Genomic DNA, 17,426 nt, shown 5'->3' on the forward strand with positions numbered 1-17,426 from the left:
AAAATTGTAAAAGACAAGTTTCCCAATGGTTCCAGTGTTACCTTTGTAGTACAAGCATTATGCAAGTAAAACACATGATGCGTCCAAGGGGACACAATGGAAGAACTCCTCCTTCTTCCATGGGGACACCAAGAAGTCGTAGTTGAACCATAACGATTAGTACGCCGTCAATATTGTACTAATATTGTTCGCCGCAGATATCTATCCTATCCCAATAAAATATAATTTAGTAAATTTCATTCCATTTTAATTTTTTTCTTCTCAGTAATTGGATTTTTCATTATCTGCTGAAGCTTTTTTTTCATAAACTGCGTAAAAATGCAATGAATAACAGAACGACGTTAGAGACATCTATAAAATGAGGAAGGTTGGGAATCAGGATTTTGTATTCAACGCCGTTGTGCAACGAATATCCAGTATCTCCAGTTCGTGGAGCGATCTGAACGTTGATTGGCCAGCATGAAACCAACGAACACAACGAACCGAATTTGAATCTCAGGGATCTCAGGCTGGGTTAGGGGCAGGTTCAGGCTGGTTCTATGTCAATTTAGGACTTTCTCCATAAAACCGTATTGTGTTGTAGTTTTGCACTGTCTTATCGTTTTTTTGCCTTAGTATCCATATTAAGGAACGATACCTCTTCTTATCGACTAATGTAATGCTAATTTTGTGAGAGCGTATTGTTTTGTTTTCTTCATCCTCGTTTGTAAGCATGGCATTAACTTTTGACGTAAGTTACTTTTATGAACACATGATTGTCATTTGATTTATTTGCTGTAGATATGCTTGAAAGATAACATTTTACGTAGGTATCAGTGACGCCTAAATGGAAGAAGAAAGTGGTTGTTGATCCGTCGCCAATCCTCTTGTTGGAGAGGTTTAAGGGGTCTCCATCTCTATTATTTAAAGATCTCAAAGTGGGCCAGCCCTGTGTCAAAGGATTATGGATTCGTAACTCCAATGACTGTACAGTTACGGTGAGTGAAATTTAAGTACGTTGTCAAGTGTGCTACCTAATATAAAGAATCTTGAATACGCCGTTCGGTAGCATTCGTAGATGCGCTGTGTGGGCCAGGCGAAGCCCTCTTTTAGTTGTTTTTCGAATGATTTGCTTGATTTTTTCTAGCGTAAAACCTTTGTTTTGTAACGGTGAGAATTGCAGGGCGAACACGTATCAATAAAAAAGGATTGTTGTGTGTGTGAAATGTCAGAGATTTTTGGTGTTCGTCATTTAAATCATGGTAGAGCGCGATCCTTCATGTACGTATCGAAATAGTTAATAGATTTTAAATCTAATGTAACTACCTTTTCTAAGGCACATCTAAGCTCTTACCTATTGTATGTATATGGATTGAAGTGTAATTACATGATTACTGTTTCTTAATTTTATGGCAGTTGACAATCTAATTTAGAGAAGTAAAAAAGTGCAATATTTTCGATATTTACATGGCTTGCATACAGAAGCACCACATTTAATACAGCATTTCTATATGCGCACAGTCCACATTGCCTCCATATGCACAGTAAATGCCAAGTGGATACACCGTGGTACAGGATCCCCTGTGGTGCCAATTTTTCCTTTTCATTCAACTCGCAGATGTAACACCTACCTTTTGAGTTATTTGCAGCAAAACATTGGCATCCTTGACCCTTTTGCGGATAAGTTGAGGATGTTTGTTTTTGTATTTTAATGCTTAGCTGTCGTCATTCCATGTGCCTAATGAACGGTAGAAAACCTTGAATTCTGGAAATCATTCTTCCATTTTCAACACAGGAAATTTTCCTTGAATCGATTATGAATTCCTGCTCCAAGTCATGAATTTACAAAGCTCAAATTTCTAGACATCTGTATTTTATAGTGGTTCAAATAAGTCAAGGTTGTAGAAATGCAAAAATGATGTGTTCACGGAAGACATTTGTTTCTGTACTGAGGCATGATTCTAGTGTAACAAGTGGTAAATAGAATCAGGCAAAATCCATTTCTGCAAATAACCTATAAACTAGCAAGGGAAATTCATAATCTGCATTAATCTTTCGTAAAGCATTGCGTTGCAATGATGTTGCTTGGAAAATTTTATAACTTTGGCCTTTGAAAAGTGGAATTTTTCTTTTGTGCATTAAGTGATGTGCATTTAGTTGATGTGTCCATTATTGTTTGTGCAGGTGTGCATGACAAAGCTTCCGCCACCAGAGAGAGGTGTGACTTTCAGCGATACCGAGTTCAACCTTGATTCTCAGGAGAGCAAGAGAGTGGAGGTGACGTGGTTGCCGACTTGTGCTGGCACATGGCGGGACGTCATACAAGTGCAAGTATGGGGTCTCCCGCCCCCACACCTCAACTACAGGGTCGTCATTCACCTCTCATCTGTCGAGCCAAAGCCCAAACACGTGAGTGAAAGTTCAACTTATTACACATGTATGTAATGGCTTCCATTTTTCATTTATAGCCATGATTTCATGCATCAAAGACAAGTCTAGAAGGAAGGACAACACACCTGTTTTAGAATTCATGAATTAATTAAAAAATGTGTTTTGAAATTATTTGAAAAATTTAATTTTTAAACGAAGGAAATTTTAATAATCACACGACTAATGCAATATCAAGTAATGAACTATGGTTTTTAGCATTCATCTGTGATTTATCAACTTTGTGAATTTAAAATAAGCAGTATTCACACTCCCTTAACATAGTTACATATTGAGATGATGCTAGTATCAATAACCTGTGATGCTATATTTAACACAAGTACACTTATATGTGGTATTTTAAAAAGGAAATGTCATCTTATATCCGTGCAAATGTACGTGGTATTTCTTAAGATTTAAAGTCTTGACCTAAAAGGAACCCTTGACCTATCAAACGATTTGATCTACGATTTTGACTATGTTTTCTTGGAATGTAGCCAAATTCTCAAGTGATATAAAAATCACCCTCATGAATTGGCTTATATACCCAATAGTTAGGCTAGGAAACAGGGTTGAATATTTTCTTTGTTGATCTGTATGATTTTATTCTTTCCTGGTTGGATCACATTAATGAATTTTTTGTCTTTGTAATTGAGTTACGTACACTTGTATTTCATTTGCAATGGACATTTCTGTCTGGTTGCATACGATATAGGTATTACAGAAAAGGAAGTAAGAAATCATTAATTTGCTCTTAATATTACAATTTTTTGTGCCGAAAACAAAGTGCCTAAGGAATCTGAATGAAAATGAAATGCAGTTCCTACTTTAACCCTTTTTGCTGCTGTGAAAATAACTTTTCTTTCTCCCTGTAGCACGCTGTGAAGTCCAACACTTTTCCCCACATGTGACGAGTAGCTTTCCAGAGAGTGAGCCTCAGGGAAAGGCATCTGAAAATATGCATATAATTCTGAGTTAAAGAAATTTAAAATTGAAATCTAATGAACACCTGCAGAGTAGTGAAAGCTTTTCTTATGGGAGTAAAAGTTAACATCGACTGTTTGTAAATACATATCCCTGAAATTTACTTCTTGATAAAATCTTTTTTGATTAGGTCTCACACAACTTTTAAATTAGCTTTTGAAATATTAGACTTATTTATGTAGTGTATAGTTGAGGGTTAACATTGATAAGTGAATAAATCAGTGGTTAAATAGTTCTTGGGGTATAGGTCCAATGTACATATATGATGCAAAAAAGTTGTAGCCAACGTTTCAGTTTATTTTTAACTGTCATCAGGGCTATGAATGAAAACATGAGAACAATATAAAATACAATGATATACAATATTTTTACACAAATAAATGTTACCATAGTTTTTTTTACAATAATATAATTAAAAAATATATATAAAAATAAGAACAGAATACACAAAAAATTTTGAATTTGATTAAATCAGTCAATTAGGCTGGCCACCTGAGGTTATTTAGGTGAATAGTAGTTGTACCCTCTAAGTAGTAGGTGTGTTAGTATTAAGAAAACATTGCAGCTCATGACTTAATTTCATAGCTTCAGCACTATATCTTAAAGAACTACACATTTAGCCTTTGAATTTATAGGTTTAGTTATCTGTTGCTGTAGGCATTTAACACGTTATCCACTGATCTTAACATGCAGAGCTGAGTCTCCTTCCTGGGTGGACTCGGCAAATTTTGTCTCTAACTTCTCATCTCGATAATTGGTGACAGTCGCAAAACAAAGAAAAATAGTGAATTTGTCATCGTCCTGGGTGGAAATCAGGTGTGATCCACTGGTAGAACATGCCTCAGCAAATATTTTAAGACAGCAAAGATATGAAGTCAATTCTTAAGTTGCATAAAATCCGAGGTATTTATTGTCAAATTGTTATCAATTTCATTTCCTAAATTTGATTTTTCTCCGAGTGTACCATAATGTTATCTACATATACATGTATGGTGCTTATATAATGATGTTAATGTGTGCTGTGGATTGTTGGCTGAGGTGGCAGCATCGTGTTACTTCCTTTTGCCCTGCCCCCTGGGCCAATTGCCTTAGGAGGCACCTACTGCTTCAGATTGTTTTCTATTTTGTATACGTCTAATTAACAAAAAATGTATTATGCTTTTAGGGAGGAGTATAATTCTGTTTTCAATATGTCTGATCCTCTTTGTTCTTCCAGAAATGCTGCCATGTGAATCCTCCCCTGAAGGCTCAGAATTCCAGGTCCAACATGTCAACTGGTGCCAAGAAACCAGGCTCGGTACCAGGTGCATGTGCTACATGTTGCAAGCGCAATGTGGTGAAAATCCCGTCAAAAGGTGGAGCCACTACTGCAAGTGGAGTGACGAGAGGAAAGGCTGGGAAAGAGAATGCTGCGAGGGTCCCTCAGAAGTCAGCGAGGCTGGTCATCAAGGCGAGGCAGCCAGCAGGCACTGTCACCACTCAGCACTCCACTCCCCTGAGGACAAGGCCCTCGGCCATGGATGACGACTCCTTGGAGGAGGATAGAGGGTGTATTCCTGCCGATGAGAATACAATGCCATCGGAGAAGTTTATTCCAATGGTGGAGGGTGGTCTGCTTCCCTCTTGCAATGTTCCTTCGACGCCTATCCGCAGAACTACGTACAGAATTCAAGGAAACGGACCAAACGAGCAACCTTCCATGCTGCGTTCTCCAGACACTCCAGCAAATGCGGATACCTACTTGGTAAGAAATACATATCGCGAGTTACACCTAAGAGAGAATGCTCATAATTAGGGACTCATTATGTAGGAGGTTGGTTGGTGTCTTTTGCAGATGCATTTCACTTGTTTTATCAATTTTTCAGTTTACATTATCGTTGCCATATTATATAATCATTATCATTGCCATAATGGAATTACAAATGAACTTAATTGCAGAAAATCACTCCTCTTACTCCCTCCCTCACAAGAATGCAAATATATATTGTGAAAATGTACACTAAACATAAGGAGTGCATGCATTTATGTACAAACAAATTGTCTGTGCTCTGGATGCACATATTGTTATATAGCTCCTATCTTATTATTTTTCAGGAGAGTATAATCATGTATCTGTATTTAATTCTGTTAGTTATTTTATAATGACCCTCATGATGAATTGAGTAAAAATCGTAACATAAGACCAAGAAAAAGATTCCAAAATTTTGCCATTATTGTCACAGTATTAGAACCCTTTTATTGACTTATTTAGCCGACTTATTGCCTGCCGCAGTCCTTGGCACGGAGCCGTTCTTTCAATTAATTAGCAACATTTCAGATTTAAAAATTTTTCAACTACATACTTAATTTTATTTAATACGTCTAGATTTTTTCCCAATTCTTAAGATATATCTACATCTTATAACCATAGATAGATTAAGGGGGTTTACATAAATTACAGCCGTTGAAAAGGCCACAATCACGAAAAAAAGTGAAATAATTCGGGCCGATAAATGGGCCCCTGGGGGGCAGTTTTTGCTCAACCAGCGACGGTCGATATATCTGCCCGGTGGTAGTAAAAGGGTTAAATTATGATGCTTTTTATCCCATAACTGCCAATGAAACCCTTCTGATTTGTGCACTTTGTCCACATTTAACGAATATGCCTGTTATGTGTCCTCCATATCGAAAATTTCCCTCCTGTTGTGAAAAATTGTGGGAAAGGTTATGTCATTCACAAAGTTTCCATTTATTGCAATCTCCAGTATGTATCCATGTCTAATATTTCTCGTACCTAACCTTATGTGAAATATTGTATTTACAGCACACTCCCCATTATCCCAATGGCTAATGATGGGGAGAGACGGTATGAATAATCAGAAAACACAGTCAATCCAAAATTTCACTTCAATGTCTTGTAATGTTCATAATTTACGTAAAGCAAACAATGTATTATTATTTATGCAGTTATTCTGTTATTTAAGAGTGCTTCCCGGACTCATTGAGAGCTTTCTTCGCCAGTTCGCGATCTTTTTAGCGGCCATAACATGGTTGTACTCGTATTATTAATGCTCCATGTAAGGCCTAGTTTCGAAAACCACACATCGGTGGCTGTGTGACCACGAATATAGATAAGTGGTTTGCATGAATGCTTCAAAACTACTGCTTGACGTCGGAAACTACACTGTCAGGTACCACACCACTTATTTGCGTCACGCACAAATTGGCCGGGTTGCAACTGCTGTGCGCCGCGTTTCCGTGATCACGGAGTGCAGTTGCGCACTTCGAGGCTTGGAAAACACAAGGTCTCTATTAACACACTTTTTTTCCTTTCTAATCATCTAGCAGTGAACGAATGAGTTTACCAAATATGTAATTGCTTTCTAAACAGAGTGAGATAAAAAGTAATCATATTCCTTCCTAATTTCTTTTCCATTCCTAATATTCTGTGTGTATGTGTAATATTTCTCAGGATTGGATTTGAAAGGAAAAATGTAATTGTGAATAGTGATTAGCCAGTAGACAACCTTTTAGCAATAGAAGTCACTTTTTTTACTTCCACAGTAGGTTTAAAAAAATTCAGACTGGTTTCTGCTGTTACCCTGTGATCAAGTACATAAAATATCAAAACATATGGTGAAGACAGTTTTATGTATGCTATGGTGGTTATTGGAGGGGGGTTCAGAGCGGGGCTTGGTAATGCCAGGAGGGGGAAGAGGTGGGGGAAACAAAGTTTATCATTCAGGATGTGGGGGTGGGAGTTTTGGGAGGGTGACGAGTAATAAGGGGGGGATGGGTTCGGAAAGGTTATGTCATTCACAAGGTTTCTGTTTATTACAATCTCCCGAATTTCCAAAGCATCCATCCTTCTTCCTTTCCTGCTAAAATGCAGTACATATTTCTGGTTTGAAATTGCTTTGGTGCCACATCTCCAAGAGGTTCCAGGCAAAGGCTGACAAATCGTCCTTTTTCCTCCAGCATGCCTTGTGTTCCCTCACCCTTGTCTTGAAGTTTCGTCCCATTTGGCCGATATAGCAAGAATCACAATTGTTACACTTAAAGTTATAAATACCAGATTTTCATTTGCGTTCAATTACGTCTTTAGCATTATTTAACCATCTTCTCAAGGTGTTATTATTAAAGAATGCCTTGTATGTGTGTACTTATTTTTAGGCATGGCTTGGGATACAACATTTGATTAAGGGCCCATCAAAGGTAATTTTCATCATTTGGTTGACATGTTAGGTTCAACGGGAAGCAAGGAACTTGAATAGGAGTAAGCAAATACATATTTAAACCTATCCTCACCATATTTTTTGATATCTTATGTATGTACATACTTGATAATGGCGCAACAGGTCGGAATTTTTAAATTAAATTGTGGTAGTTAAAAAAATTGTCTTATATTGCTAATATGGAGCCCTTCCACCATGTACAAGCTTCAAGTTATGATTTAATTAGTAGACAACCATCTGTACAAAATTGATGGTTGCAGCTTTGAATGCTGGCTCTGGTGAATGATTCTACTCTGTCAAATCTTTACATACATATTGCATAATATAATTACGTGCATAATCACTTTTATATGCATTAAATTCCATTCTCAGGTACTGGAGGAGGAAGAGGAGCCTAAAGTTCAGCCACAAAATTGGAGGTTCAAAGAGCTGGTGAAGGAGCTTGAGTTGTCTCCATTGACCAAAGCTTCAGATAAGCGTAGCGGAAAATTATGTCATCAGTCTCCAGTGGAAGTGAGTCCAGGAGTTTTAGTCTTTCAAAAATAAATTTACCTGTGATGAAACACATGGGCAGGGATTCCCTGTCTGGATAAAAAGATATTTCTCAGCTCCCATCAACATTCTACACTCAATTCTTCCACTAATCTACTGTTTATGAATACTCATGCCCTATTTTGAATTTCAGTGGAACCTCTATCTAACGTTTTTCAGGGGGGTGGACAAAAAAAACAATGAATGCGGAAAAACAATCAATTCAGGAATGTTTGGCTGGATTGCCTTTGTTCCAGGAACCGCAGGGTTTTTGCGAGTAATTATGGTATTCATGAAAGGATTCAAACAAGATTTTAGCCGATTACAGGAGCATTAGTTCTATGTCGAAACACTTAGTTCATATTGTTGATTAGACTAATATCTCTTTCAAATGTCCTAAAGGAACATGCCACCTCGCTGAAAAATGATTGCTCTCCACTCGGCATTTGCACTGCTATTATGGATTTCTATCTGATGTAAAAATTCTAGAGATGGGTCGAATAGCAGATTTCTCGAACTCGAATATCGAATTCGAATATTAAATCATTGCTCAAACATTCGAATTTCAAATACCTCAAATACTAAACGATGAATGCGGGAATGTTTGACTCGGTTGCCTATGCAGCAGGCAACACAAGATTTTTGGGAGTAATTTTGATTTCCTTTAAAGGATTCGAACAGGAATTTAGCTGATTAATGGAATACAGTGGAACTTGGTTAGTACGTTCCTCCTTAGTACGTTTTCCTCCTTAGTACGACGATTTCTCTCCGTCCCGGTACCATCAGAACAAAATACAGGCAAAAGTATTTGGTTAGTACGTTTGAAAAAATTGCGATTTCCTGGTTAGTACGCTTAATTGCTAGCCGTGACGCAACCCGCAATTCGTTCTCCAGTATCTTCTTAAGGGTCGTAAAGCTCCGAATTCATGATTTAATTTATTATTACTAGCCATTAACATTCTTGCATTCATTCCACACATCTTTCTTCGCCCGTGATTTATTCAAATGCATTTCTCAATTCTTATGACGTGATAAATAATCAAACATGGCCATTTATCAGGAATCAGTCTGACTATGCAAAACTGCAGCCAATGAGAAGCCCCAATTTTCCCCACCCCGAGCTCCTCACCTTCTGTTGCCTCTAGAGTGCCCACTGCGCACAAATTTCACGAGTGGGCAATTGTTGCTATTGCACGAGTTATCATGATGAAGAAATGAGTCTTATCCAATTCCCACTTTATCTAAAGCAGTACTGCATGACGTCAATGCTACGGAATACGTGCATATTTGACTACTGCTGCGGGAGCAGACGATGCTCTGGATCTCCACACGAAGCTTAGCTTAAAAATACTTGGTCTCGGCACGAAAGCAGACGACATTAAACAAATTTTTAAAGTAAATTTCAACTGTATAATATAAAATCTTCTTGTAATTACGTCGTATTCTAATAATCTTGCGTGTTATTATTCGATATATCGATCAATATGGCTTTATTCCAGAAGCGAATGTGTACGGCTGTTGCCTTAATTTAAGGTTAATATAATTTTGTCCAATTTTTATGAAGTTTAAAAACAACCCGTTGACATACTCAGGGTTGTTGTTATATTCTCCGAGTATGCTGTGACAAAAAAGAAATGACTTAGCTTTACTTGTCCTCTTTCTATAAATACATATAGGATAAATCATGGGAGAAAGACGCCGTATTTCGTCTTCGGGAAATCTATGAAACATTGTGATTTTTATTCACATGGTATTGTTTTTCAATGTAGCGCCCATTTTCTTTATTTTAAAGGTTAAAAGAGTTCAGGAAGGCGATCCTACGAGAACTACCGATAGTAATTGTTATTATAACGACTTTTCCACAGATTGCAATTACCCCATCTACTATTTTTTACTTTCCTCGTTAGCACGTTTTCCTGGTTAGTACGTTCATTTTTTGTGGTCCCTTCAGAATCGTACTAAACAAGTTCCACTGTATTTTAATTTTATGGAAACAATTGGGCACATAGTTGATTCAACTAACATCTCTTTCAAATATTCTAAGGGGACACACCACCTCGCGAAAAATGATCGAATGCCGTCTTGGCATTTAGACTGCTACTATGGATTTCTGTCTGATGTGTACATTCTTATCTACCAAACGCCCTTTCAGCGGCACGCCCATCTGATACTCGGCTTCATCCAACTTCTTATTGTCAACAGGTAGCTCGCTTTACCCCCCACTCCTGCTGTCAAGTGCTAGCGGACAATCTGTGGCGTTTTGCAAAATACATGCACTTCTCCGCCGCATTTTCTTCAATTATTTTTAGTCCCATCTTTGGAAGTTCTCACGAGATAAGAAGATGAAATTCGAATTACTATCAGGGAGAAACCAAATATCCTGAGAAAATATCCCTTCGTCTGTGACAGTAACAATAGAGATTTATTGCACAACTCATGAATTGTAACTTGATATATGTTTTCGGAAAAAAAATACGGCATCAACTTCCGAGAAGCTCTGCTGCTCATATTGAGTCTCCGTCGTATTTTGACATATATTTCCTCGCGTAAAATGCTTAAAGAAAGTCAAAAATGCGTCGCGTTTGGTCTTATTCCTTTTTAAATCACGCGCACATTACTAATATTTCAATCCAATAAAGGTGTAAAATCAATTGCCGAAAGTCATTGTTAGACACCTTTTGGGCTAATAGGTGATTCATGCCGCAATTGACCTCCAGAAACTGGGAACTTTGAAGCAGGTAGGCTGAAAAAGGTCAGTGGGTGAGAAAAGGGGGGGCGCGAAACACGTTTCTGTTGTTCTCGTGTAACTTGATTTTTTTTCGAAGCTAAGGTCTTCGTAATATGATCCCTGCGCGAGCTGGTACCTTTTTTATTTCAAATAAGAGGAAAGCCTCAGAGGGGGGGTAGTGTTGAATGGAAGGGGAAAGGGGATCTTGGGAAATGCGCTAATGTAACTATGCCACGGTGCTCATGCAGCAGTTGATCTCCAGAAATCGGGAACTTCGAAGCAGGTAGCCAGAAAAAGGTCAGTGGGTGAGAAAAGGGGGGAGGGCGTGAAACACGTTTTTATTGTTCTCGTGTAACTTGATATTTTTTCGAAGCTGAGGTCTTCGTAATACGATTCTGAGCTGGGACCTTTTGTTTGGTTTCGGAGAAGAGGAAAGGGTCAGAGTGGGTGAGGCGAATGCTGAATGGAGGGGGTTGGCGGATTGTGGGAAATGTCCTAATGTTGCTATCCCACGGCACTGAGGTTCTCCTGGTGGGGGAAACAGGGTATTTTCGGATTTTTTCACCGAATCATTTTCGGTTCCCCACATCAAACTCTTTTCACCGCTCTAATCCATGAATTTGATGTTGACATAAGGTTGTTTGTGTGTAAAAGTGCTCGTCGGCTCTAGCTTGGCCAGAAAGGGTTTAAAGTCAACGCATGGAATAGAGATTAAATAAAATATAAATTATCATCATGCAGCGTCTAGAAATTGTTTGAAAATAATTTGTTGAAATTATGCCATGAAAAGCATTAGCTTTATTTCCAGGTATTACCTCTTTACATCGTCTCAATTTGATGGTGTTATTTTTACATACTGAGTTTGAGCAAGTTATGGTTTGAAAGTGACAGTCTCTACATGTATACTAGTCCATTGATTCCTTTAAAAACCATAGATCAATTCACCTTATACCCATTTGGTTTTTTTGAAATGCAATTATTATGTATGTAATTTCCATTCAAATTTTCATCAATGCCAGTGTACATAATTAGATTCAAGCATGTTATTTGCTCTTGGAAAAGGAATGCATTTAGTTTGTACTGCTGATTGTGGGCTCATGTGAAATATTCGTCTCTTTCACTCCCTATTCTCGAAATTGCTTTATTGTGGTGGAGTCTTTATATAATTGCCACTGATCATTATATGTTTCAGCACTGTATTAAGTATGAATGTAAGTATCTAATGGGTACGTTTATTCCTTTTCAAGCGTTTGGGTGGTGAGAATGTCGCCATGGATGGAGGGTTGATGCCGAGTCAGTCGTCTCCAATCCACAGCAGTGCGGCCGTGACCCCCATGCACCGTCCCCCTCTCTGCTCACCGATTCTCCCGCACAACCCTCCGCCTCCGACTCTGAGTGATTGTAGCACTGCTTGGGGTGCCTCCTCAGCTGCTGGTTTCACTGAATATCATCATCAAGGTATTTCTGCCAAATGAAAGGTCTAGTTGTGAGACGAACTAACTATCCCTATACATCTGTTCTTTTCCTGTCACTGTATATACCGTATTTCTCCGAATATAGTCCCCCTCTGAGAATAGTAGCCCCCCCGCCCCCCTAATTTTGAGGCTTCAGTCTTGGGAAAAGTTAAAAAAATGTGTTCGAATATAGTCCTCCCCTTTACTTTTACCATGGGAATATTTGGAAAAAAAGAGGGGACTATATTCAGACACATACGGTAACGTATTTATCTGAATACAGTGACGTAACTATGGGGGGGGGGATGAGGGGATAGATTTCTCCCCTGCCCCAAAGCTTCAGAGAATTTAAAAAAAATATTGAATACTATTGTCTAGTTTTTACATATAATAACTGCATCTCCTTATACAGTGGAACTTGGTTAGTACGTTTCTGAAGGGACCACGAAAAATGAACGTACTAACCAGGAAAACGTACTAACGAGGAAAGTAAATAATAGCAGTCGGGGTTATTGCAATCAGTGAAAAAGTCGTCATAATTACAATTACTATCGGTAGTTCTCATAGGATCGCCTTCCTGAACTCTTTTCACATTTAAAATCAAGAAAATGAGCGCTACCATGAAAAACAATACCATGTGAATAAAAATCGCAATTTTTCATGGGCATCCCGGAGACGATTTCATGATTACGGCGTCTATCTCCCGTGATTTATCCTATATATATTTACAGAACGAGGACGAGTGAAGCTCAGACAAGCGAAGACAAGTCATTTTTCTTTCTCACAGTGTACTCGGAGAATATAACAACAACCCGGAGTAAGTCAACTGGTTTTTTAAACATCATAAAAATTGGGCAAAATTATATTGACTTTCAAATTACGGCAACAGCCGTAGACATTCGCTTCTGGAATGATACCATTTCGATTGTAAAATCGATCGATATATCGACTGATGACACGCAAGATTATTAGATTACGACGTAATTACAAGAAAATTTTATATTAAACAGTTGAAATTTACTTTCAAAATTTGTCTAATGTCGTCTGCTTTCGTTCCGAGATCAAGTATTTTTAAGCTAAGCTTCGCATGGAGATCCAGAGGATCGTTTGCTCCCGCAACAGTAGTCAAGTAAATACGCACGATGTCGAGTTTATGGAGCAGCACTGCTTTAGATAATGTGGGAATTGTCTAATACCGTTAAGACTCATTTCTCTCGTGCAATAGCAACAATTGCCCACTCACGAACTTGGTGCGCAGCAGTGGGCACTCCCAAGCGCTCCAAAGGCAACAGAAGGTGAGGAGCTCGGGGTGGGGAAAATTGGGGCTTCTTTTTGGCTGTAGTTTTTCATAGTCAGACATTCCCGAAAAATGGCCGCATTTTATTATTCAGCACGTCACAAGAATTCAGAAATGCATTTGGATAAATTACGGTAGAAGAAAGAGATGTGGAATGAATGGAAGAATGTTAATGGCTAATAATAATAAATTAAATCATGAATTCAGACGTTTGCGACCCTTAAGAAGATACTAGAGAACGAATTGCGGGTTGCGTTACGGCAAGCAATTGAGCGTACTAACCAGGAAAGCGCAATTTTTTCAAACGTACTAACCAAATTCTTTTGCCTGTATTTTGTTCGGATGGTACCGGGACCGAGTGAAATCGCCGTACTAAAGAGGAAAACGTACTAAGGAGGAACGTACTAACCAAGTTCCACTGTACTTAAATTTTTGGTGCCAAAATGATGTAAAATGCATTTCCAGGTTCCATTTTTCAAAAATTTTCCATTTGCCTGCAGGGATGGGGTCACCACCCCAAGCCATCCCATCCCCCCACCCCCAAAGCATATTCCTAGTTGCGCCACAGTCTGAATATAGTCATGCCTTTTTTTCCAAAAATGCCCACAGTAAAAGTAGATAGGGGAGCAGTGGCATAGCCTAGGAGGAGTCCGGGGGGTCAGGACCCCCCCCTCCAATATAAAAACACAATTACTTTCCCTGGTGTCGAAAACGAAAAAACGAAATGTGTCCACTTCCATCGTAAGCGGGCACATGTTCCTCTACCAGAACTTCGCCTGAGCGGCCGAATTCTACCTTATACGGATTCAGCCCGCTTTCTGGGTTTGATTTTTGACCGCCGCCTTAATTGGCGTGAGCACATTGAGTTTTTAAAAAACAAATGTTTGAAAGTTTTAAATATCCTGCGATATCTATGTAATTACTCGTGGGGTGCCGATTGCTCCACGATGTTTTTATTGTATAGAGCATTGGTGCGCTCGAAATTAGACTATGGATGTTTTGTTTACTCCTCTGCCCGTGAAAGCTATTTGAGACCTTTGAACACGGTTCACAATGCGGGGCTTCGATTGGCAATTGGAGCTTTCAGGACTTCTCTGGTCTTGAGTGTTTACTCAGATTCTGGGGAGCCCCCTTTGACTGCACGCCGAAACATCCTTATGTGCAACTATGTTGCTAAAATTCTAACAATGAGAGGGCACCCTAGTTTTAATATTATTTTTAAACCACGCTTTATTAATATTTTAAACAGGCGGCCTAGGGCAACTAGACCCCTAAGTATTACTTTTAATAATTTTATCCTGGACAGTGAGTTTATACTCCCAGAAGTGTACCCCATTGGGAATTCGGAAAATGCACCTTGGCAGGTACCTTTTCCACAAGTCAGCTTTGTCCTCCACAAAAATCAAAAATCTTTGACAACTGCCGCGGAATACCAGCATAGCTTCAAGGAAGTAATGCACCGCCACCCCGACTTCATTCCTGTTTACACGGACGGATCGAAGTCAGAGTGTGCGTGCGGGTGTGCAGTGATCTCGTCTCACCATGGAACCCTCAAGGCCAAGCTCAGTCCGCTGTGTAGCGGCTATACGGCAGAACTGTTCGCCATAAAGATGGCTCTGGATGGTATTAAGTATAGCAACGCGTCCTTTATGGTCTGCAGCGACTCCATGAGCGCCCTACAGTCCATTTCCAGTTTTTCTCCCTGTCACCCAATCGTCCAGGAAATTCAAAATAGACTACTTTCCCTTGCTCGGAAAAAAGTGAAAATCCGTTTTCTGTGGGTTCCTGGACATGTGGGTATTGCTGGAAATGAGAAGGCCGACTCGGCCGCGAAGGCAGCCAGCGAGGACGACGTTGCTGATTCTGTGCTGATACCATATGAAGATTTGAAGGCGACCACAAAAAAGATAGCCTTAGAAAAGTGGAAAGAGACTTGGCGCTCTCTTACCGGAAATAAACTGCGCGCAATCAAGCCGGTAATCTCAGCGTGGCCCACGTCTGTCAGGAGGAATCGCAGGGAGGAGGTCGCAATCGCACGATTGAGAATTGGGCACTGCGCTCTGACCCACTCGTACCTCTTCACCGAAGAGAGAATTCCACCCCTATGTGATGTTTGCGACTCTCCCATTACTGTGAGACATCTCCTGACAGAATGTGAGAAATACCGCTCTGTGCGCCATCGGCTGAACATCGGAGGAGACCTAGGGCACATCCTAGGAGACGACCCTGATAGTGTCAGCCGAGTGATAAAGTTTTTAATAGAGACCGGGCTAATTAACAGTGTTTAAATTCCAACCTTTTTTATAATTTGACAACCCCTTTTATTTCAAAACTTTTATGAATGTTTAAATGTTTTTTTTAATGCATCTTTTAAAATTTTTGTTTTTATAGATTGTCTGTGGTGCAAATGACCTTAGTTGTCGAGGCACCCTAAACACAAATACTACTACTACTTTCCCTGGTAAAAGAAAAAAATGAAAAATCATGAATTTACTAAATACTCAACAAATGAAGTTTTTTCAATTATGAAAACTGTTAAAATTACTTTAAAACCCTCTACTAAGTACACCCATGTCTCGTATAGCGCAATTTCGATTAGCGCAATTTCGATATAGCGCAAATTCGTTCCTCGGGGAAACATTGCAACGCAGTGTAGCCTAATCAAAAATCTTAAACGCTCTCGTGATAAAACGTGAACTTGCGCTAAGTACACACGAAATTTCTATCAATTTACGCATATTAATATTATTTCTTGTCTCAAATCTTCTTTTTTGTTTATATATTAATCGAAATTCATTGCTGCGCAATTGCCAAAAGTATTACTCGTCATTGGGTCGAGATAGCCGGCCTACCGAAGATTTATCTCGTCTCCTTAACAGAATGATAATAAATAATTTAGATCGTTGGGGCTAGTGGAAAAGAGTTTTTTTTTCAGCAATACGGTTTGAGACGTATTTTTGCCGTCGTAGGTTACCGGGCGATTGCCTTCCAGGTAGAGAGTCTACGCTAAAGCCTTCAAGGTCATCGGTATTCACTGGGGAGAAATGGAGCGGTGACCGAGTTGCGCATGAATAGCATCAACACATAAAAGGGTCCGCTATAGAGTCTTAAACACAATGGCTTCGTTCCCTCCCCGCAGTCATAGCCCTTCTGCGTCTCAAGAATACAGTTCAGCAGAAGAAGGTGATTTAGATAGAGCCATACAGGGTAAAAACCAAGAGAATATGGCAAAAAATAGGAATGCGTGTAGAAAAATCAAGAATTTATCAAGAAAAACCATTAACCTAGAAGAGGACTTGAGAGAGGTCAATTGCTTTGAAAATGGAGAGCGTCAAAGCGATATTGCGCGGAAGTTTAAACTCAAGATGCCTTATTCTGAATAAAGACGAAGCAAAAATATCAGTGACCTCAGCCGCACCAACTTCAACCAAGCGGTCTACACATACGGAAAGTTCATGGTGAATCAGTACAAAAAGACGAGAGTGGTAATCGCTCCGAGACATTAAGTGAAAGCTCCGGTTGGTTCCAGAATTTAAACGGCAAGCAGGTATTTTCAGTGCGGCGATATCAGTTGAATCTGCAAGTGTTGATAGCGCAGCCACCACAACATTTTCTGATGAACTCCAAGCTGTTATTGAAAGTGGCTCCTTTCCCCCTCAACTAGTTTTTAGTGTTGACGAGACGATATTCTTTTGGAAAAGAATGCATTCTCGTTCATTCATTTTCAGGGAAGGAAAACCTGGGTCAGGTTTCAAGGCATTTAAAGACTGTTTCACGTAGCTGCTAATGACTCGGAGGACTTCAAATTAAAA

At 39.2% G+C, this 17,426-nt stretch overlaps 1 protein-coding gene across 1 annotated transcript in view; it reads left to right on the forward strand.

The window, feature by feature from the left end:
- Positions 1–471: 471 nt before the first annotated feature.
- Positions 472–17,426, forward strand: part of LOC124156232 — a 28,102-nt gene continuing 11,147 nt past the window's right edge. Inside the window, exons 1-6 of the mRNA XM_046530643.1 lie at positions 472–730; positions 810–977; positions 2,164–2,388; positions 4,607–5,134; positions 7,977–8,117; positions 12,111–12,321. Coding sequence (XP_046386599.1) covers positions 713–730; positions 810–977; positions 2,164–2,388; positions 4,607–5,134; positions 7,977–8,117; positions 12,111–12,321 — 1,291 coding nt within the window. The 5' untranslated portion in view covers positions 472–712. The remainder of the gene's footprint in view (positions 731–809; positions 978–2,163; positions 2,389–4,606; positions 5,135–7,976; positions 8,118–12,110; positions 12,322–17,426) is intronic.

Source organism: Ischnura elegans, chromosome 1 (genome assembly GCF_921293095.1).
Source record: "Ischnura elegans chromosome 1, ioIscEleg1.1, whole genome shotgun sequence".
Lineage (NCBI taxonomy): Eukaryota > Metazoa > Arthropoda > Insecta > Odonata > Coenagrionidae > Ischnura > Ischnura elegans.